Source organism: Tachypleus tridentatus, chromosome 1, assembly GCF_004210375.1.
Source record: "Tachypleus tridentatus isolate NWPU-2018 chromosome 1, ASM421037v1, whole genome shotgun sequence".
NCBI classification, from domain to species: domain Eukaryota; kingdom Metazoa; phylum Arthropoda; class Merostomata; order Xiphosura; family Limulidae; genus Tachypleus; species Tachypleus tridentatus.
The window spans coordinates 25817436-25841857 of NC_134825.1; the positions used below are offsets into that span (position 1 = coordinate 25817436).

At 30.0% G+C, this 24422-nt stretch overlaps 1 protein-coding gene across 1 annotated transcript; it reads right to left on the reverse strand.

Moving 5' to 3' along the window:
- Nucleotides 1-8893: 8893 nt before the first annotated feature.
- Nucleotides 8894-13867, reverse strand: LOC143244928 (diuretic hormone class 2-like). Its single transcript, XM_076490535.1, has 4 exons — nt 13769-13867; nt 12428-12515; nt 9716-9814; nt 8894-9159 (listed from the first exon to the last, which is right to left on the reverse strand). The coding sequence occupies exons 2-4, from the start codon at nt 12508-12510 to the stop codon at nt 9021-9023; spliced, it is 321 nt and encodes a 106-aa protein (XP_076346650.1). The 5' UTR covers nt 12511-12515; nt 13769-13867; the 3' UTR covers nt 8894-9020.
- Nucleotides 13868-24422: the final 10555 nt, after the last annotated feature.

Sequence of the window (24422 nt, forward strand, 5' to 3'; positions counted from 1 at the left end):
ATATGTTTTAATCATTCAATATAACACCGCACATTGCTTCACAGAAACTTCTTTCTTGTCAGTCAAATCATAGATTTTTTTATGATGAAAAATATGCATTTATTAATAATTTTATGTCAGTATTAGATTTTGCATTATTTATGCAGAGCATATTGGAGGCTAAAAGACACTTTAATTTCATAAATAAAGGATCTAATAATACTGAGTTATTTTTTCTATATAATAATAAAAACTGTTATCTGTAATAAAACATATTTATTTTCCAATAATCTTTTCTTCTTAATATGTCTGATTCACGCTGCAGATATGAGCTTTCTCGGTTTCGTTAATTAGGTTTTCTTGTTGTTGCTAAGCAATTTGACGTAAATGCTATTGTTGAAACGCATTGGCTTTTCCCTATATTAGAAGTTGTTAATCTCCCCGATTGACCACAGGGTATACCAAGAGTCACATATGCAGGCACACTCTTGAATAACACCCAAGTACACATTCGAAATCCATTTAAAACGCACGCAAAATTTCAGGTTTCTAGGTTCATTTTTCTTGGATTTATGGAGGCCACACACACACGAACATTTATATCCTACTTCAGGCTTGTCCTTATGATATTGGTATCTATTCAGCTTTATTCTGATTCAATTATATTTTGCTGTAGTAATTTATGTGTTGAAAAAGCTATTTTAAAAATCATATTAAGTTGACAAATTGCAATATATAAACGTAATGGCTTCATAAACAATAAAATATGTACTTTTTTCCATACTTTAACGGAATAAAAAGATTTTCCTTAAAATAAAACCAAAAATATTTTAATTTTCATCCTGAGCTGTTGGTAAAAATATCAAGGATTACCAAGTCCAAATGAACCTTTTTTAAAACGCTTTCTCTTCTAGAATACATAAGTGACACTTTTTCTCTTAAATATCAGTGTAACCAAATCCTTCCTCTGGGACACAGCCTTTTATCTGGAGAATTATAATGCTAGAAACTGGGTTGCGATACCTGTTGTGTGTAGAACGTAGATAACCCATTGTTTAGCTTTGTGTTGAACTTCAAAGAGCAGCACAAACTAATTAGTTTCTTAACACTATTAATACTTGTTCTATCTATCAAAGCTATACGACATCGTTATTGGTAGGATGCACTTGTTCTAGAGAATCGGATTAACTTTTCCGTTAAACAGGTGGTTATGATATAGAGATAAACAAGTGTTAGGATTTGGAAGAAGCTCTAATGATTCAGTGTATATTCCATGAACTGAAAAGTTCTGGGTTGAAGATTCTCTAGTTAAAACTGAGTTTGTTATTATCGGATTTACGTTTCTTGTCACATCCGTATTTCTCCTGGACGTCGTACAGTAAACATGTTTTCTTTCTTACTGCCAGCAATAAACAGATTTAAAAAAAAAATGTTGATTCTATTCTACTACAGCTTTTCTACGATTTCTGGTTTTAGTAATTAGAGAGTTTCTGTATTTTTTCTTATAGCAAAGCAACAACGGCACTCTACTTAGTCCTCCGAATGGAATCAAACTCCTGATTTTAACGTTGTAAGTCCGTAGACTTGACATCAATATTCATAGTAATGAAACGGAAAATTTAGTTTATAGTTTATTTTCAAGATGCTCAGGTTGTTGTACGATGATTAGCCACGTGTAAAAGTAGACAAGATGACAACAAACGATGTTATATGGGTAGGCCATTTTTACACTAAAATACAGATGTGGGAATAAGATCTAGTGAAGGAAGGAAAAATTGATTAGTTTTATATTTCTAACTTGCTCTCATTGTTTAATATATATTCTCTGATATTTAATTAATTATAAGGTTTGCGATTTCAAAACAATAAATAACAAATACAGTTTTACTACGTACGTTTTGCCACTTTCAGAAGCAAGCAGACTTTCCACTACTCCGTACAATACTCGACTCACTTCATCAGGATGTTCTATTTCCACTGTAGCACGTTGGAGTCTAAACATACATTAGGGAATAGTGTGAAACAGAAATACCTTACGGGGATAGTTATAGGTGCATTTTGCGCATTTTCAACTTGTTTTTCAAGAATAAAACTACATAAAGTCACGATAAATTATTTTCATGATAATAACCACAGAGGGTAATTCATAATTACTGGTGTTTTGACGACATAAGGACACAAAGTTTAAGGAAAAAACTTATTATCGAGAAATAAATTTTTACGCAGATAGAAACCACGTCAAAATCTTATTTTTCATTAATCTTATTTTTCATTTTTAGATGTAGAGTTTTGTTGTTCGAGAATAATATGGACTTTTGCAAGGCCCGAAGAAACAAATGGGTGTAGGACATTTGAACTAAATATCAAAAGAACACACTAGTTTGTGGTGTTTATCAATAGCCAAAAATCCTACTAAAAATGAGTGCACTATTTTTGTGTACAACTACACAAACTAAATTTACATAGATTTTTTCATATTTATCGACTCCATTTGTGGAATAAATCACAGCCCAATACATTCCATCAAAAAAAGTCCTTCTTTGTGTTCCTAAAAGTAGACTCAGGTTAGTTGGTTGGCTCAAACAGAGAAATTATCCAAGATAAAGAAAAAAGTGAACACAGTTGAACAACATTTGATTAAATAGAATTATTAAACAAGTGAAAATTCTTTTTTGCAACTTAGCCAAAGTGAAGAATTCACGGAAACTCAAAATATGAGGTGAAAAATAACCTATTTCTATCTTTCTTTCACATTATGCATGCGATCCGTTTTTTTTTTACCAGTTTTTCTGTAATTTAATCTGGTGGATTACAATACGCTTAGAAATAGAAAATTATTACTAAAATAAGAATTTTCTTTAAAATGGTTTAAAAGTATTTTCATAAACCCATTAATTCTTTTCTAGTACACATTCAGATTCAAATTACTTGACCCATATTGTGCAGTTTAGGAAAGTTATAAATTAGATAAATCCAAACATTTCGAAATGATGAAGTATCTTCAGATCATCCCGTTTTAGAGGAAATATATATATTCTAAATAAGAAAAATGATTATGGATTTTCTTAATCATTATTTCAAATTGTTTTTTTTCTCTCTTCAGGCTACATGATGAAGAAACTGAACATAAAACATAAAACTCACCTCAAAACTTACCTAATAAATAATTATACGGAATTGTAATAATAAAGAATTATGAAACAGAAATTTACCCTGTGTATTGTTGTTAAATAGAGACTAATCGTTTCAGATAAAAGTATTTCATTAATGTAATTTTAAACGTAGCTCAGGAACCCTTAGTTTACATAATAATTTAAATCATAACCGTTACAAAAAATGAACCTTATTTTCATTGTAAAGCTTCGTGTTTACCGTTATGCTACAATCCAAATAAACAAAGTACGTCGTGGATAAACACACGTTATTTTTATAAAACATCTCAGTCAGTACGTGTTTACATCAGTCAGAATAATTTCTATCACTCTTATGTCACTACAGATAATGTTTTACCGATCGCTAGTGGAAGAGAATAAAAGTCACTTAAATATCTACTTAATTAAAAGTGAGTTTACAAAAATTAAAAATACCTAGTTCTGTATAACAACATCCTGAGATATTGATGTTATAATTAAATATTTGGTGCCTTCGTAAGAAATTAAGGTTATTTTCAGCTATACATAAAACTATATTTTTAAGGTAGTTTGCGGCTCTAAGTTATGTGATTCACTGTAATATTACAAATATAAGATCCAAATGCTGTTACATAACACCCACCTATTTATCATTTCTTCCACTGAAAGACGTCATCTATTAGTTTGTTGTTGTTTTTGTAATTTCGCGCAAAGTTCCTCGAGGGCAATCTGCGCTACCGGTCCTTAATTTATCAGTATAACATAAGAGGGAAGGCAGCTAGTCATTACCACCCACTGCCAACTCATGAGCCACCCTTTTACCAACGAATAATGGGAGTGACCGTCACGTTACACCGCCCCCAGAAATAAAATGGTGGAGCATGATAGGTGCGACGGGGATTTGAACCCGCGACACTCAGATTACGAGTCGCACGCCTTAACGGACCTGGCCATGCCGGAACGAGACGTTGTCCCTCTTTACGTAACAATAGGAATGACTCAAGGTTTTAGCTTCTATTTATGATGTATAATGAGCAGTCAGCAACAAAAACTCATATTCCAAGAGATCTGAATTTGCAGGTTTCCCTTTTAAAGGAAAAGTAATTGGTTTGGGTTCTATTTGATATGAGCAAACCCTTTTGAAATTACACTTCTATGTTGGAAATACTAAAATGAGGTAAGTTTAAGAATGTGTTTTCTCAACTGCAACTATTCAAGAGGTATTTTGGTATTTAAATTGAATAGCGTCATATTTACAATAATAGACAATATGAGGCAGCCATTAACCAGAACTAGTTCACTACTTAGTCGCTTTTAACCGAATAGGAGTATACATAGCTATAGTTACAAACGTCCTTTAGTCGAATGCGAAATATGAATTCGAAGTCAAACATGACAACAAGGCTGTAGAAAGTAATAATCTAAACTGGTATGAAGGAAAGATAATTTAACTATTAGGAGTTCTGTCCTCAGAATCTAGTAATTGAATCTAAAATAATTTTAATCATATACAACTTAATATAACTACGTTGCATTAAAATATCTTCTCGGTTCAATAGGATTCTTATTAATAATTGAAAGCTTTCGTACATAAGACATATAAGATATGCAGTCGAATATCTCACTCGATAATATAACTGGAGTATACTAAATAAGAGTAAAGTATAACACTAATTTAAGGTATATGTACAAGAGACTTATACTTCAAAATAAAGAGAATATTCTGTAACCTACCTGTACTGAGACAAGGAAGCCGACACGGCTTCCGTCAGGACTGACATTAGGAGAAACATGATAATGAAACCAACGACTACAGATATCTTGACCATAGTGTCTATATAACAATAAAGAACACGAAGTACAAGTTAATAACAAGATTATATAAAGTATATCACATTATGACCAATTTTGATTACGTCTGCAGATAGCAGTGAAACTAAGATACCACAAAGTACGCAAGATATAGAGGACATGCTGTTTAGTTTATTAAATGGACATTTTTCATGTTTATATTAATATTGAAATATAGAGTTACAACAACGTATCCAAACTTTATCTGAAATTGTTATTACAAATACACAACTTAAATAAAAACACAAAAGGCCCTACTGAAGACTAGTGAGTTTGCCTTCTTTCTGTGCTATTAACGAAATTAAGTCTATCTGATAACACATTACTAGGATTTATCATTTTATTAACACAAACTTCCAACCATCTTCGGTCTGTCACTTTCTTTTATTATCACAACCAAACGACCCTATGAAAACAACACTATAAACAAAATTACATTGTAGTAAGACTGATAGTCTCTGAAGTTAAGATCCTCGCACTTAATGTAATGGGCTTTGTTGCCTGTATATCGAAGGCATATGTGACTGTAATGGCCGTGTAATATTTTGTTTATCAAATTTTCTGACATTGTTTGAGATTAAAAGACAAAGAGTAGTAATAAATATAGTTAAATCTCACTGTGTCACAGTAACATTGATGTACCTCAGGTCTCTGTGCTGGATCGTCTGCTGTTTGTGATTGATATTAATGATATTGACTTTAGAATGACTAACAAAATAGTGAAGTGTGCAGATGATATAAAGATGTTTTGGTTGGCTAACTATATCAATGATACTGTAGAGTTTCAGGGACACTTAGATTATTTGATACTTTGAGCTCAAACATGACAGATGGTGTTTATCTATCCAAAAGACAAGATAATGCATACAGGTTTACACAATTCAAATATTCCTTTTTACAATATAAATCATTACATCTTTTTATTATCATTAAATATTGTGGTTGAAGATAAAGATCTTGGTGATTTAGAAATATCTTAAGCTAATTAATTGTGGCTAGCTACTAGGATTTGATTTAGCATATTGGGTAGAAATATTGAATACAAAAAAAGTATATTTTATTGTTTTTCTGTATAGATCCCTTGTAAGATATTGTCTACTGTACTGTGTACAGATTTGAAGTTTCTTCTTTAAGAAAGAATCATTAATTTATTAGTAGTTTCAAAGAAGAGAAACTGGGATGACACCTGGGATAATAGAACTTTTCTAGAAATCTTTAATTTCATGGCAACTTCTAAACAAATTCAAAATTATTTTGATAACAATAGGAATATGAAATAAAATTATTTTAATAATATGTCTAAAACGTGATTTAAATGTTATAGAATATATTTAATTTCTACCCACAATCGAGCTTTCTGAAATATCTGGAGGTTTGCTGATAATAATGTATTCCTTTTTTTAATTAGAGCAATAAGTTATTAACCTCGTTTGATTTATATATTTGAGGAAGTACATAAAGGTATCCAATTCCTGAAGTTTTTTTTAATAATCTCTTCCTTTATGAAAACAAAATCATTTTAAATTCGTCAAAAAAAGGTAGTGTTTTGATATCAAAGTTTTCCATTTGAATTTGTTTAAACCACCCATTTCTTAGTAAACCAATAAAATTACTTAAATTTTTATACGTCATCTTGTCATAAAATTGCTTGTTCATTTTTATGAATTTTTGGAGTTATTAAGTTGGAAAATTTAAGGTTTAGTGCGATTTCCGCTCTTGTAGTGATAAATTATCCTTTACTTGTTTTCAGTAACATAACATAATTCAATTTTTTCACAAATTAACTATACATAGGGCCTTATTTGTTGAACAGGTATAACTCTGATTTACCTTTTACTCAAGATTCATCTTTATTTTAACCTTTACTTGTTTTTGATCACTTGTAATTAATCTGTACATGAACTTTATAACATAGTTTTAATTTTTAGTTTAAATCGGTACTTGTTTGTTATTTGTTATAGAATCTCAGTAAAACTATTTCCTGAAGAATGATATTTGAAGTAACGAAACCGGTAGAATAAATTAAGAAAAGAAGAAAACAAGATTGTGACAAAAACCGCAAAATTTAAACTGAATATTTATGTTTCTTCTCACGGACCCGTGAAAGTTCATACAAAGTTTAGTGAACATCCATTAACAAGAAGTGAGGTAATTGTCAAAAAGTAGCCCATAAAAACTGCAAAATGAAAATTTATATAAATTCGTTCTCTGTAACAAATGAACATTCATAGCAATTCGGGTGAAAATCCACCTATAACATGCGATGTAGTTTCATAAATATACAACTGACAGTACTTTGGTTTGAATATCATGTAACTCTACTATAGGGCTATCTGTGCTAGCCGTCCCTAATTTAGTGGTGTAAGAGTAGAGGGAAGGCAGTTCGTCATCACTAGCCATCGTCAACTCTTGGGCTACTCTTTTACCACAGAATAGTGGGAGTAAACGTAACATTATAATGCCCCCACGACTGAAAATGCGAGCATGTTTGGTACGACTGGAACTTAACCCGCGACCCTCACATTACGAGTCGCACGTCTTAACACGCTTGGCCATGTCAACGTTTTAAATAAATACCACGTACTTTGTTTCTTATGAAGCTAAACCCATTCCCTGTTCATCACAGTGATCTGTTTTTCAATTTTGTAGGTTCTATAATATTTAATTAATATTTTAATTTCACCTCAGGTGTTGGTTTAACATTATTCAAATATATATTTTGAAATGGGTTTGACAAATGTTTTATAAAGACCGACTCTGTTAATTTATATTTTTTGTAGAATATTTTGTTGTTCTTTGACCCAATGTAAAATCGTCTACACGCATAAATCGTATTATAAACCTCACATTCATCAACTTCTGAAACTTTAACTATTATACATGTGTAAATATTATTTAACTAAGAACAGGTACAAAATGTTACACTACATTCTAAGATTTTTTAATTATGTTGCATATTTTTGCTGATAATTCTTAGACATGTAGGAAGAAAACCTTGATCCAATTAACTTTCATGTTTTTTAAATTTCTTCATGATACCATATAAAATGTATTATAATGTATCATGTACAATCCATCAATGATACCAATATCATATCACCTATACTTGGCTATTGGTCTGAAATAAATTACAATTTTTAAATAACAGTCATGAGTGTAGATTCTCTGTGTTCTAAATACAAAAGTAGAAAAGGCAGATAATTTACTGAAATAATATTAAAAGATAAGTTCGAATAATCTTCAAACAACCAAATTTTATTAAGGTTGAACATTATCTTTAAAGTTTTCCATCCTTTTTCTGGACTTCTCCATATTATTTGTAACAAATATAGGAAGTCCCTTGCGTAATAGGGCAATTAGGTAATCTGTATATGCAATTTTACTCAAATTGTATTTTCCATTTAATAAATTAATCAAAATTTAATTTCTAACAGTTCAATAAACAGCGTGCTTGCAATTACCTGCACGTCTAACATTTCAACAACAATACTCATAGTAAGTAAATACAGCTCTTGCAGCCGAAATATTGATATGTATTTCATAATCGAATTTAGAACCAAATAGTATGTATTAAAGCATTCAAGATTATGTGTAATTGAGTTTGTCATTTAAATTATGATTGTTTGTACCAATTAAAAAAGCAATACCAAAAGATTAAATAGCAATAGAATTATAAACTTGTATCATAAAATCAAGAACAATATCGTTACTTGTTGAGGGTAGTAAGTAAATAATTAATTAAAATAAAACAAAGCTTCGTATATAAACAAATATAAGATTTAGATCACCGAGTAATAGGCAAAACAAAATAAAAAAACAATAACTAAATAAATGTATCCAGACATTTCTTACCCTTAAAATGAACGTCTTATATGATCTACCACAAAAGATGCTGTCAAAAAATAAAGAAAGAAAGAAAATCGTATTTTGTGCAGAAAGTACTTTATTTTTACAAGTACACTATATTACATTTATTATGTGGAACATCCATTTTAAATGCGATTTCTTTTTTAATTTTATTTAATACTTGACATTCAACAATAGCTCTAATTCTATCATTCATTCTTCATTGTTAACGTCGCGACGCCGTCTACCAGGTCCACCAGCGAAATTGGCAGCAGCTAATCCCATGAGATGTTTAGCAGCTTGGCTTCCAGAAAATCCACGGGACAATCCTAAGTCCAGTCCTCGCTTCTCACTAAATAATATCGGAATAAAAGATGATCAAAACATGTTGTATTGTTTATTTAACAACAAATCAGGTACTCAATTCCCCTCGTTGGAATCAGGAAATAGCCCAATGTGGATTACTATAAGAAAACACATTTAACAACAAAAACTGTTCAACAGAACAGTATTACAGATAAATAGTGAATTTACTGTGTGATGTTTGCAGCTCATTACATTTTAGTCAAATATTTCCTAAATCAATTTACACGTATAAGGAAAATATTTTATACATCCGAATAATTTTTCTTTATTAAACTGAATAGTGAAAGAAAAATAGTTGTAGACCAGAAAAGTCTTCGTTCTGAAAGCTGCTATGATTGTTCAGTGAAATATTTAGCTCTAGTTTACCTGTGTCTTCCTTTTTTCTTTCAATTTCATTGTATATTTTAATATTTATTAGTAATAGAATGTAATAACAGTTTCATAAGGCTTTTCGTTTTTTATATATATCTTATCTTATCATCAAATAATTATAAGTACAGAGATTTCAAAACACTAAATAACAAATACAGTTTTTTACGTACGTTTTACCGCTTTCAGAAGCGAGCAGACTCTCCACTACTCCGTTCAATACTCGTCTCGCTTCATCAGGATGTTCAATTTCCAATAGAGCGCGTTGAAACCTAAAAGCACATTAGTCAATAATGTGAAAGAGAACTACCTCACAGGAATAGTCAAAGATACATTTTGCAACATGCAACTTTTTATTGAAGAATAAATCTGGATAAAATTACAATAAAATCATAATGTATTTTCGTGATATGAACCTGAGATGGTACTACATAATTATTGGTGTTTCGGGAACATAAGGAAACAAAGTATATCGAGAAATATTATTATGGAGAAATAAATTTCTACGTAGATAGTTAGGACGTCATAATTAACCTTATTTTTCTTATCTAGATGTAGAGTACCCTTGTTCGAGAATAATAAGTACTTTTTTTCTTAAGAAAAAGAAGTGTAGGATATTTGGAGTATATGCCAATTACTCAAGGACTTGTATTGAGTTCTCTCTAACCCATATACCTACTAGTTTGTGATGTTTAACAATAGCCAATAATTCTACCAGAAATGAGTGCATTATTTCTCTGTAAAGCTGTAGAAACTAAATTTACATATGTTTCCAGATTTATCGACTATATTTGCGGATCAAATCACAGACCAATGTATTTTATCCAGTAAAGTTCTTGTGTATGTTGCTAAAAGCATATTTACTTTATTTGCTGTAGTAATTGGCTCAAACAGACAGAGAAGTTCCCGAAGCTGAAGAGCAGAATGAACGTAACCAAAGTGAAGAAATCACAAACATTTTAATTATGAGATGAAAGCCATCCTATTTTTAAATTCTTTTTACATTATGAATGCGATCTGTATTTTACCGCTTTTTCTCTGATTCAAATTAAGGATTTACGATACACTGATAAAAAATATTCAGCCTCACATTATATGACCCATATTATGAAGTTTGGAAAATTTATAAAAAGGACAAATCCATACATTTCGAAACAATGTATTATCTTCACACCATCTCCTTTGGAAGGAAATATATCTATTCCAAATTTTAAAAAGAATGGTTACAGGAGTTTATATCATTATTTCAAATTTATAATATCAATAAAGGATGTGGTTCACTCTTGGATAAATATGTAAAATAGATTTTATTTTTGGAATGAAAGTTGACAATTATCGATAATTGGAAAGCTGAAGTAGTTCATAATATTTAAAGGTTGTTACCCAGATGTCGATTTGATTTTTTTTTTCTCTCTTCAGGCTACATGATGGAGAAACTGATCATAGAACGTGAAACTCACTTCAAAACTAACCTAATAAATTATTATACGTAATTCTACTAATAAACAAATGTGAAACAGAAATTTACTTCGTCTATTGTTTGTAAATAGAGATTAATAGTTTTAGATAAAAGTATTTCATTAATGTAATTTTAAACGTAGCTCAGGAACCCTTAGTTTACATAATGATTTAAATCATAACTATTTCAGTAAAAGAACCTTGTTTTCAATGTAAAGCTTCGTGTTTACCGTTACGCTATAATCCAAATAAACTAAGTACGTCGTACATAAAGACACGTTATTTTTATAAAACATCTCAGTCAGCACGTGTTTACATCAGTCAGAATAATTTCTATCACTCTTATGTCAATACAGATAATGTTTCACCGATCGGTAGTGGAAGAGAATAAAGCTCACCTAAATATCTACTTCTTAATTAAAAGTGAGTTTACAAAAACTAAAAATATCTAGTTCTGTATAACAACATCCTGAGATATTGATGTTGTAATCAAATATTTGGCGCCTTGTTGGGAAAGTAAGGTTGTTTTCAGCTACACATAAAACTACATTTTTTTGTAGTTCGCGGCTCTAAGTGACCTGATGAACTGTAATATTGCAAGTATAAGATCCAAATGCTGTGACATAACACCCAACTACTTATCAGTTCTTCAATTGGAAAACGTTATTTGTCTCAATGTAACAATATAAATGACTGAAGCATTCACCTTCTATTTATAACGTACAATGTGCAGTCAGCGACAGAAACTCATATTCTAAGAGATTTGGAATAAGCAGTTTTCCCTTTTAAAGCAAAAGTAGTTGGTTTGGATTCTATTTGATATTAGCAAATCCTTTTGAAATTACACCTTTCAGTTGGAAATACGAAAATGAGGTAATGTTAAGAATGACTTCTCTCGCCTGAAGCGTGATTTTGGTAATAAAATTGAATAGCGTGATATTTACAATAGAAAATATGAGGCAGGTATTAACCAGTACTCTTTCACTATTTAGTCACTTTTAAAGAATAGAATTATATATAACTATAGTTATAAACGTTCCTTAGCTGAATAGGAAATACGAATTCGAAAGCAAACATGATAACAAGGCTGTAGAAAGTAATAATCTGAAGTGATATCAAAGAAAGATAATTTACCAATTGTAGTTCTTTCTTCACGATCTAGTAATTAAATCTAAAGTAATTCTAACTTACATAGTTTAAGGTAAGTATGTTGTGTAATGAAATATCTCTTCGGCTCAATAGGGTTGTTATTATTAATTCAATGCTTTCGTACATGAGACATATAAAGTATGTATGTATGTACAATCAGATATGTCACCCTATAGTATAACTAGAGTTTACTAAATAAGAGTAAAGTTTAACACTAATTTAAGGTATATGTGTAAGAAACTTATACTTTAAAATAACGAGAATATTCTGTAACCTACCTGAACTGAGGCAAGGAAGCTGACAAGACTGACATCAGGAGAAACATGATAATGAAACCAACGATTACTGATATTTTGACCATAGTGTCTATATAAGAATAAAGGACACAAAGTATAAGTTAATAATGGTATTAGATAAAGTATATCACATTATGTCCAATTTTGTTAAAGTCTGCAGATAGCAGAGAAATTAAGACACCTAAAACTACACAAGATATAGAGGACATGCAGTTTAGATCTATAGTTCATTAAATAGACATGTTGCATATTTATATTAACATTGAAATATGGAATTACAACAACGTATCCAAACTTTATCTAAACTTATTATTACAAACACGCAACTTAAATAAAAACACAAAAGGCCCTTTTGAAGACTAGTAAGTTTGCCTTCTTTCTATGCTATTAACGAAATTAAGTCTATCTGATAACATATCACTAGAATTCATAATTTTATTAACGTAAACTTCCAACCATTTGTGATCTGCCACTTTCTTTTATTATCACAACCAAACGACCCTATGAAAACAACACTATAAACAAAATTACATTGTAGTAAGACTGATAGTCTTTGAAGTTAAGATCCTCGCACTTAATGTAATGTTACATCTGTTACAAGTAACAGGCTTTGTTACCTGTATATCGAAGGCACATGTGACTGTAATGGCCATGTAATATTTTTTCATTATTTGACTTAGAATTTCGCGGAAAGCTACAAAAAAATAGATATCAATCCATAGTTAAACTAACAGTCTAAAAGCAAGACAAAAAAGTGAACAGCATTCGCCAACATATCTTGTGATAATATTATCTAAAAGGATAGTTGTAAGTTACATCGCTCTAATGAAAGACAAATAGCAGCTAACTACTGATCGTTCAATTGACGTACTAGTCAAACGATTGATCTGGTAATTAGCGTCACATTGCGTTGTATCATATAACTCTACATACACCCGAAGTTAAAAAATTAGTGTTGTATATTTCAGTTTTTCAGACAATTATTTTATGCTCACTGATATTGATTTCTTCTGTCCTAGATGGTACAACAGAAGTAATTTGTTCGTACCTCCTAAGGGTAAAAACCTAAAAAGCATATTTACACATACAGATTAAAATGTGAAAGTTATTCTAACAAGATAAAAGGAATATGTCAAATATTATGGAACTATATGAGATTCATGAATATAGAATATTACGTTTTTAAAGGTATAACACTTTCCCATCCACTTTAAAAATTCAAATAAACAAACAAACCATGAATGTTTTCAACTATTAATTATAACACGTTGTTACTGAAGTACAGATTTGGTTTTGTATATGAGTAAAGAGATGTGAATTTACCTCTAGAGTGATGCAGAGACTCAGCTGAAAATTCTACTTTTCTGTCAGGTAGGATCTTGAAATAGCTGGTGGGACTCGTTCAGTGCTGTTGACTGACTACCAGATATGATAGGCTGACTGCTTTTATATAGAACTCAGTTAGTGGAGAATGCAAGATTGACGTCCGTATGACGTCACCTAGACACTTTTATTACTGGTCATGGAGAGTATGAAGTCTGTAGAACAATCTGGGCGGAGTTTTTATAGCAGTGTTTAATAGAACACTGAAACAGACGTGGTGAGATGTAGATATTGGACAATATTATGTATACAAGTAGATTTATTTTGTCATTAACCAAACTCCGTATGTTAACGATAATGTTTTGTCATTAGTTTCTCATGCTGTTGTTCCTGTGATTTGAAAGATGGAATTTACGAACTTTATTATTAACAATATTTAGAATATTGATGTTTCAGTGGTACTCAAAGATATTGTTCTTTTACAGTATTACTTGTGAGCGTATTCTTTAAACAGTTATTTAACAAAAAAAAGGAATTATTATATCGTTCTTAGAACCTTCTAAAAATCCTTCGTATGAAACATAAAATATTGCATTATTGTAAAGTAAAATATATCTATACTTGCTCTTATAATAATTAATTAATGGTTTTAATAACATGCATTACAGTGATAAAAAAAGTTGGGCTACTCTTTACCAACGAACAGTGGAATTGATGATCACTTATAACGCCCCTAAGGCTGAAAGTGTGAACACATTTGGTGTTACGAACCCTCGGAATTTGAGTTGAGTGCCTAACTCACATAGCCATGCTGAGCGTAAGATTCGAAATCTGTGAACGTTTCACTTCAAGTATCTCTAGTTTTTCGATTAAGTAGAGTTTGTCACAATTATATCTTCTTATGTACCAACTGTAGCAAACAAACAATAATAAACTGTTTCCCCGCGTCTTACGTTAGGCAAGATTTTCGCAAATTCAACTCTACTTTTGCGCGAAATTCTCAAACAAGCAAACTGTTTAAGTTTGACATGAGGATTATTAGCAGCATGTGATTATATTTTTATATATGTGTTGTCATGACGTGTGTACAAAGATCATTTAATTAAAACGAATGTTGTTTCTAGTATTTTTTGAATAAAATTATATAATTGTTATTATTAACGTGATCTATTTTTTTCCCACAATTCTGCTTTTTCTTGTCAGTGTAAAAACTATATTCTTTCCTAACCATATAAAATCAAAACATGATGTCTAGGTCGAATATTAAGTGTAAAAATTTTTATAAAACAAATATGTTTTAATCATTCAATATAACACCGCACATTGCTTCACAGAAACTTCTTTCTTGTCAGTCAAATCATAGATTTTTTTATGATGAAAAATATGCATTTATTAATAATTTTATGTCAGTATTAGATTTTGCATTATTTATACAGAGCATATTGGAGGCTAAAAGACAATTTAATTTCATAAATAAAGGATCTAATAATACTGAGTTATTTTTTCTATATAATAATAAAGAACTGTTATCTGTAATAAAACATTTTTTTTTTCCAATAATAATCTTTTCTTCTGAATATGTCTGATTCACGCTGCAGATATGAGCTTTCTCGGTTTCGTTAATTAGGTTTTCTTGTTGTTGCTAAGCAATTTGACGTAAAGGCTATTGTTGAAACGCATTGGCTTTTCCATATATTAGAAGTTGTTAATCTCCCCGATTGACCACAGGGTATACCAAGAATCACATATGCAGGCACACTCGTGAATAACACCCAAGTGCACACATTCGGGATCCACTTTAAAACGCACGCAAAATTTCAGGTTTCTAGGTTCATTCCTCTTGGATTTATGGAGGCCACACACACACGAACATTTAAATCCTATTTCAGGCTTGTCCTTATGATATTGGTATCTATTCAGCTTTATTCTGATTCTATTATATTTTGCTGTGGTAATTTATATGTTGAAAAAGCTATTTTAAAAATCATACTAAGTTGAAAAATTGCAATATATAAACGTAATGGCTTCATAAACAATAAAATATGTACTTTTTTCCATACTTTAACGGAATAAAAAGATTTTCCTTAAAATAAAACAAAAATATTTTAATTTTCATCCTGAGCTGTTGGTAAAAATATCAAGGATTACCAAGTCCAAATGAACCTTTTTTAAAACGCTTTCTCTTCTAGAATACATAAGTGACACTTTTTCTCTTAAATATCAGTGTAACCAAATCCTTCCTCTGGGACACAGCCTTTTATCTGGAGAATTATAATGCTAGAAACTGGGTTGCGATACCTGTTGTGTGTAGAACGTAGATAACCCATTGTTTAGCTTTGTGTTGAACTTCAAAGAGCAGCACAACCTAATTAGTTTCTTAACACTATAAATACTTGTCCTAACTATCAAAGTTATACGACATCGTTATTGGTAGGATGCACTTGTTCTAGAGAATCGGATTAAATTTTCCGTTAAGCAGGTGGTTATGATATAGAGATAAACAAGTGTTAAGATTTGGAAGAGAAGCTCTAATGATTCAGTGTATATTCCATGAACTAAAAAGTTCTGGAGTTGAAGATTCTCTAGTTAAAACTGAGTTTGTTATTATCGGATTTACGTTTCTTGTCACATCCGTATTTCTCCTGGACGTCGTACAGTAAACATGTTTTCTTTCTTACTGCCAGCAATAAACAGATTTAAAAAAAAAATGTTGATTCTATTGTACTACAGCTCTTCTACGATTTCTGGTTTTAGTAATTAGAGTTTCTGTATTTTTTTCTTATAGCAAAGCAACAACGGCACTCTACTTAGTCCTCCGAATGGAATCAAACTCCTGATTTTAATGTTGTATGTCCGTAGACATGACATCAATATTCATAGTAATGAAACGGAAAATTTAGTTTATATGTTTAAATTTTCAAGATGCTCGGAATTGTTGTACAATGAATAGCCACGTGTAAAAGTAGACAAGATGACAACAAACGATGTTATGTGGTTAGGACATTTTTTACACTAAAATACAGATGTGGTAATAAGATCTAGTGAAGGAAGGAAAAACTGATTAGTTTTTATATTTCTAACTTGCTCTCATTGTTCCTGGTCTAATAAAAACTGATACTGCTACAAATAGGGAAACGTTAATGCATCGAATATCGTGGATATTAAACTATTTGTACTTTCATAGAACAGCATATGCGCAAAAAGGTTTCCAAAGATTGGGTATAAATAATAAAAATACATCTTCTTTGTATTTATTATCAATAATATATTTATATTTTTATCAACATTTCAATTCACGTCTCGGTTATTTATAGTAATCGTCCAAATGATTATACCATCATTATGGATGTTAATTAGATCCAAAACATTACCATTAACAGCACCTAGAGCCCAGAACGGCTAGTCGTCATCGTATTGGTCTATAGAGGTAAGGTTCCGTGTTCGAGTTCCGTTTTTGTCAAATAAATATAAATCATGTTCTGTGGGGTAGCGAGTGCGTTAGTAGAGTGACGGTTTAATTCCACTATTAGTTCTGAAAAGAGTTGGCATTTGGTGTTGTTGTTTAATTGTCTCTCAATCAATGTGTCACTAAAAAAGTAATTATATACTCTATTTTGCTGGGTTTTTTTAAAGTTAGACTCACTAAGCCTGCTTTAACTGACAAGACCTATGAAGAGTCTTGATTTAATAGGATCCTTGGTATTCTAGTGTACCTTGTTATACATTTGTTAGAATAAGCTTGTTCCCTTACATTGTTTTTATATCCTCACACCTAAATACCTTTATCATAAGCAACAACAAAAAATTGTTGTTAAACTGTTTTGATAATTGTCAAAACCCATAGGATTTTTTATCAAGTAGTAACGTTCTTCGATATTTTATTACATGTTAACAGCATTTATCTAAAAAAAAGGATATATTTGAAATATTCTTCTTTGCTACAAGCGCTGTAACTTAAATAAACTAATATTTATAAGAACGAAATAAATTTTAAAAAAAAACTTCTATAATCTTTATACCCCCTGAATAGCTCAGCGGTAAGTTTGAGATGGTTTTTAGGTGCTAAAATTCAGGGTATAATTTCCCGCAGATCAAACATTTCTATAGCTTTATTCAAAACTGCAAACAACTACGTATTTATCTTAAAGATATATACATGTTTTACACCTTACTGGACAGAGTAAAATCTGTATTAAGCTGGAAAACGTTTTCTGATGTAAGCCTGTATTAGAATATAATATTTTAAAGAATAACACACATTGATATATTACAATTTAATAAGTACTGTAGTGTTACTTATATTCGAAAGTTTTAAAAATTGCTACAGTAAATAAACATTGTAACGACAAATTATTGATATTACACTATATCTGTTTACCATTGTACGACGTTATAACTGCCAATCAGTTACGCAACCAAGAGATTATTTTAACAGCATAATATCAAAGGTCGGTGCTCTGTTAGATTATTATAATTCATAAATACCGTAAAAGTTCTTTTATTAATGTTGAATAGTAATATTTATTATATTAGATATATTAACTATCTTTAGGAACTGTTTATAGAGGTATATGGTGTAAGGTGTTTGACTACTAACCTAATGTTGTCCACTTTTCATAATTCGTTTCCTACTTTGTTTTTGTGTGTTTCTTTAATATTAAATGACTGTATTCAGTGAATAATAGTTTTAAATGTGAGACGTTGTAGGTTTCCATACTTATAACTGTTTCTACGTTTTAATTCACATTTTGATTTTTCTCTCATTTCACAGGTACCCCCACTACGTAAATTATAGTTGGAAAGCGTTTTGTTTGACACTGAAAAATGTTTCCAAACATTTCACAGATGATGTTTAACTATTCAAAAGATAAGATGATGCATATAGGCTGTTTACAATTTAAATGGGAAATCATTAATCAATGTGGTTCAAAATAAAGATCTTGATGGTGTGATTTAGAAATATCTTAGCTATTAAACAGTGAATTGTAGTTAGATAATAGGATTTTAAGTAGCATATTGGGTAGAAATATTCAAGATAAGAATATGTATTTTATTGTTTTTGTGAGGTATTATTTACTTTACTGTGTACAGTTTTGAAGATTCTTTTTTGAGAAAGACACATTCAATTATTAGTCGGTTCAAAGAAGAGCAACTAGGATGACACCTGGGATAATAGAACTCTTCTAGAAATCTTTAATTTCTTGGCTATTTCTAAATAAATTGAAAATTATTTATCAAAACCCATAAAATTCTTTTATTGAATAGTAACATTATTTCATATTTAGTTATTTTATGTTTACAGCTTTTACCGTAAAAAAGGATATTTTTAAAATATTCTTCCTTGTTAGTAATGCTAAAACTTAAAAAAATATTTATAATCGGTAAACGAACTAAAAAAAACTTTATTATTTTATGTCCCCTAATAATTAAGCGGTAAGTTTGAAATGTTTTTAAATGCTAAAATTAAAGTTTGATTTCCCGCAGATCGCACATTCATGTAGCTTTATGCAAATACGTATTTATCTTAAAGATATATACATGTTTTACACCTCATTGGAAAAAGAAAATTTCTATTAAACTGGAAAAAGTTTTCTGATGTAAGCCCAGTTTTTATAATATAATACTTTTAAAGAATAACACACATTAATATATTAAAATTTAATAAGACTGTAATCTTACTTACGTTCGAAAGTAACAAATTGTTTGATTGTTTGGTTTTAGTTTTAACTGTAATAAGTTGTTTGATTGTTTGGTCTTACTCTTAAATGTAACAAGTTGTTTGTTTAATTGTTTGGTGTTACTCTTAAATGTAACAAGTTGTTTGTTTGATTGTTTGGTGTTACTCTTAAAGGTAACAAGTTGTTTGTTTAATTGTTTGGTCTTGCTCTTAAATGTAACAAGTTGTTTGTTTGATTGTTTGGTCTTCCTCTTAAATGTAACAAGTTGTTTGTTTGATTGTTTGGTTTTAGTGTTTAATGTAACAACATGCTTGAACGTCGTCACCAAGGAGCGTATAACAAAAATATGATGGGATACTGTATTTGGGGGGCTGATACGTGAAAGTGATTTAGATTAAAGTCGCAAATCTCGAAACACTACTCACTTCTAAACATTTTTTGTATAACTTTAGTATAAATACATGTAAATCGTGATTCATATGTTGTTTTACAAACTCATGTAAATGAAAATGTCCAATTTTGTCCATTTTTACATAGAAAATAGAATAATTTCTAAATTTCATTATCCAGGTCACAAAAGCAAAGTTTGAAGGGAATAATGGCCATTTTCTGTACTTTTACATCATAAGCAATTAAGAAATAACACATACTATCCAGGAACAAAGGTTGTGTTACATAGTTAAATTTTACTTGTATACAGCTAGATTTAAATATCCATCAATGTTACCTGTGTTCCCCTGAATCTAAGTTATCTAATAATGTTATTTCTGTAGTGCTCAAACAAAGTTATTTAATTCTGCCGGATGTGAGTTGTTTGACACTTTTACTTGTATAGCACTTGCACAAAACTACGCAATGGTCTATTCCATAATAATTACACATGGAAGTTTAAAAGTCTTTAGTTATTTTCAATTATTGAAACCATTAGTATTAAAGAAATTTTGCAAAGGAGCAAAACCATGTCTTAAAATGTATGGATGGACATAGTGTGAAGTATTTAAGTTTTGTGTTGTTGAAAAAAATAATAACAAAATGTTAGTATTCTCAGAGAGAAAAGGGGAAAACTTACTTTTGGAGCATAAATTACTTTCATTAACTTATACTAAGCTTTTCATGATAAAATTTTAACAGCTTTTATTTTTCAGAAGATATTCAATGAACTCTATAAGTAAAATTTAGACTAACATAATGCTGCTGTCATGATTACAGTAATATCAAGAAAATGTTTAAATAGATACAGAATCAAAGCAAAAAATTGACTCAATAGATTGTTTGCTTTAGAGCAAAGCTATCTTCTGTGCTTCATGCAGGGAACTGAATGACAAAACTTGCATTGTAAGTTTCTGAACTAACACTGCCACATCAGGGGACTACACACGTGACATAATGGTGCTTGTATGATGATAGTAATGTTAAAGAAATTTTTAATAGATATACCACCAGAAAATATTGACACAAAATTAACAATCATCTAAAGAGAGTTAAATGCTGGCAAAACAGAAGAGATTAAGTTTGAAGATGTCACTACTGTGGACTTACTCTCATCTTTACTGCTTTATTTATGGTCTAAACGTAATATAGACTTATCTTCTAATTAGCTTTGTCTTTACTTTTACCAAGAGAAAAGAATTAAACTTAGTTGTTTCATAATGGGATAAATTACACTAAAATATAAAGAAACATACAGAAATAAAGCTGAGTTAACTATATTCAGTAAATGTTTATTGATTCACTTTAGTGATGTTTCATACTATCACTTTATAAAGCTGATCCACAAAAGTTAGTAGTAAATATAAGTATCTTCCAGAGATTATCCATTTCTTAAAACACATTTTTTACAATATTCAGTAAATGTTAAATCATTTAGGAAGAAAGATGTCATCATATAAGTTCTCTAAACAAAAACCATTCTGAGATCTTGAAACAAGATAAAAAATGTTTTGCATACTTTACTTGAAAAATCATATTATGAGATACCTTCATTATCTAAACATGCTCTGACAAGTCACCAACTAGGAAGGAATAATGTTTATAAACTAAAATATACGATATATAACAAAATGAAAGTAGAAAAATTAATTTGTCAAATGAATTATTAATTACAACCACTACTCATTTTCATAAAAGAATTATTTGTAGGCAAAGTGAACATTAGAACCATTGTGGTGAATGACTATTATCAATGAATAATGGAAATCTTTGTTTAAAGAAAAGTTTCTTAGAAACAACTTTTATATAAATTCATTTAAAATCACTTAAAACTCACTTAAGTTAACATTTTCCAATTTTGTAACACATAATAAAGTTATCACTTGCACAATATAAGAATAAAGCAACCTTTTTAAAACCTCTAGAAATATACAATATACAAATGTACCGATACTGACAAACCACACATTTTTCAAGTTTGAAAACTATTACACAGGTTACAGCTTTAAACAACAAATGTGACAATTTAATGAAGAATATAGAAATTCTATAAAGTCAAATATACAATGTTCCAGTAATAATGAATTATTTTATAAAAAAAAGATTACTACATGAAAATAAACTAAAACCATAAGAAACAAGCTTGGCACAGGCTTTTGTATATATTAGAAAAAAACTAACACTGACAAACTTAAGCAAACAAAATTACAAGGAAGGACTGCATGATAAAATAGCAAGTTTAAAGCTCTAACTAATTATTTTAGATCATGATAAGTTAGAAAGCAAGACGAAACAAAAACAATCAGTCATTCCAAAGAAGGTCTCATCATATGTAAACTTTCAAAATGGGCAAAAAAATGTAACTGCTATCTTCCTGTCAGATATAATGTGGATAAACACCTCTTCCAGTTAGTTATATGTAGTACAATTTTGTAAATGTTCATGATGATACAAATCAAAAGCATTTTTCAAAAAATGTTTTACGTAGTTAAAATAGAAAATCAAGAGTTATTAACATATTAAATTTTTGTAATTATGTATCTAGGTTACATGATGTAAGTCATATTTAATGTAAGTAGGCACTGATGACAACTTTTAACAAAATTTAAAGCAAGTCTGAAAGAAAATTATATCCACCTATGAACAAGTAATTTTTTATTGTAATGGAAGACTACTGTCTGTAAAGAATTTTTTTTCAGAAATTACCTTTCTTTTCCAGCTTATTGTGGTTCCTGAAGGTTTTAAAAGACAGCTATCTCAAAACTACTATATAAATTTGAGACAAATGCAGATTTAATGGAAAGCTCGAATACATGTTACAAACTCAATGACGTGGTACTGAATGAAGGTTGCAGGCCATGAACTGTCTGTAATTTTAAAGTAACAATGTTGGATCAAACTAGATAATGTCAATAAGCACAAGTCATATTCAAAGGTAATAATTAATGGTGAAGTTTTTCAAACAATATTTAGAGAAGAACTGCACTATTAAACTATACAAACGAGTTCAGTTTCAAGCAAGCTGAGGTCAACATTAAGTTTTCTCTATAGCTGCATAGCATTGTCTTCTGTAATTATTAATTACACTATAAAATAAATTTTTAATTATTGTTCCATCTACAGAGGCATGTAATTGATTTAGCTCTCAGGTTATTCCCATTCAAATCGTACTAATAACTCAAGTTATGATAACCCACATGCATATTATTTTTCAGTTACCATACATAATATACGCCAAAAGATTTTTAGACAAGATTTTCTCACAGTAAAATGATGTTGACCATTCCATAAAAATCTAAAGTTTGTTAAATGGCGTTGTGAAATATATTTTATCAGACATTCCAAAATGTTCACACAGGTGAAGGTTCACAGCCAGTTCCCTTGGCTGTGGTTTTGCTAGATAGTAGATAGGGACAATGAGCTAATTATTGTGGTTCAGACATTCCAAAATGTTCACACAGCTGATGTAAGGCTAACAGGTCTGTAATTACTGGGGTATTCTTTATCATCTGCCTTGAAAAACATATTACATTAGCTAATTTCCAGTATTCTGGTAACTGCCCACTATTCAAGAGCTGATAAAAAAAAACAAGTTATTCATATAGGGTTCTATCCCAATTCTAACAATTTGTTTACCCCTTACTTTTAACATGTTTTAAACCAACCTTTTCTCTTACATTATTTTTTTGATCTAATTTCCTGTTTTACCAACTTTCTTGATCTTATATAATTTTCTTATATATATATACTTATATAATCTTCTTATATATATATATATTCTCATGTATTCTTCTCTGTTTCTTGCCAAACCAGTCAACTTAAATTTATGATATTTTAATATTTTTCTCCTGTAGTTTTTTCTGATACAAACTTGCTTTTTATTTGCTGCTGTCTTTTTCTTTCTATAAGGAATATGTTTTCCTTGGATTGATAAAAATTTGTCTTTAAAAATATTTCACAACAGACAATTATAGTTGCATCCCTTCAAAATGTTCTTGTTTGCAATTTGTAAACAGAATATTATTATTTCTTATCTGCATATGTAGGAAAACATTAAACCTAACATACGAATAATCACTTACTCCCAGACGTTCCCAAATTTGACCCCTCTTGATTATTTGTAAAGTTGAAGTGAACAATAAATCTAAACTTGCAGTTTCTAGTGTGTTTCTTGACTAATTGGTAAACAAAGCCATCATAAACAGTTTCCTAAATCCTTACTCTCTCATATTTTGACTTTAACATTTTCCAATCAAAATGACTGAAATTAAAATCATCCATAACTACTGTTTTGTTCAGCAGGAACAAACCTAGAGACAGATCACTACTTGCAGTGGTGAGTTAACTATGTCATTCATTACCAACAATACTGTAGATAGATCACTAAAGGTAGTTAACTATATTATTCATTACCAACAATACTGTAGATAGATCAATAAAGGTAGTTAACTATGTTATTCAATACCAACAATATTGTAGACAGATCACTAAAGGTAGTTAACTACATTATTCATTACCAACAATACTGAAGATAGATCACTATCTTT

What these genes read in the sequence shown, in the direction of transcription:
- LOC143244928 (XM_076490535.1), bottom strand. Translation starts at nt 12,510, where the DNA reads ATGGTCAAAATATCAGTAATCGTTGGTTTCATTATCATGTTTCTCCTG. An exon ending in GCTTCCTTGCCTCAGTTCAG is followed by an intron (nt 9,815 to 12,427) that starts GTAGGTTACAGA and finishes ATGTGCTTTTAG; the next exon opens with GTTTCAACGCGCTCTATTGG. An exon ending in GCTTCTGAAAGCGGTAAAAC is followed by an intron (nt 9,160 to 9,715) that starts GTACGTAAAAAA and finishes GATATTATTTAG; the next exon opens with TGAGAAGCGAGGACTGGACT.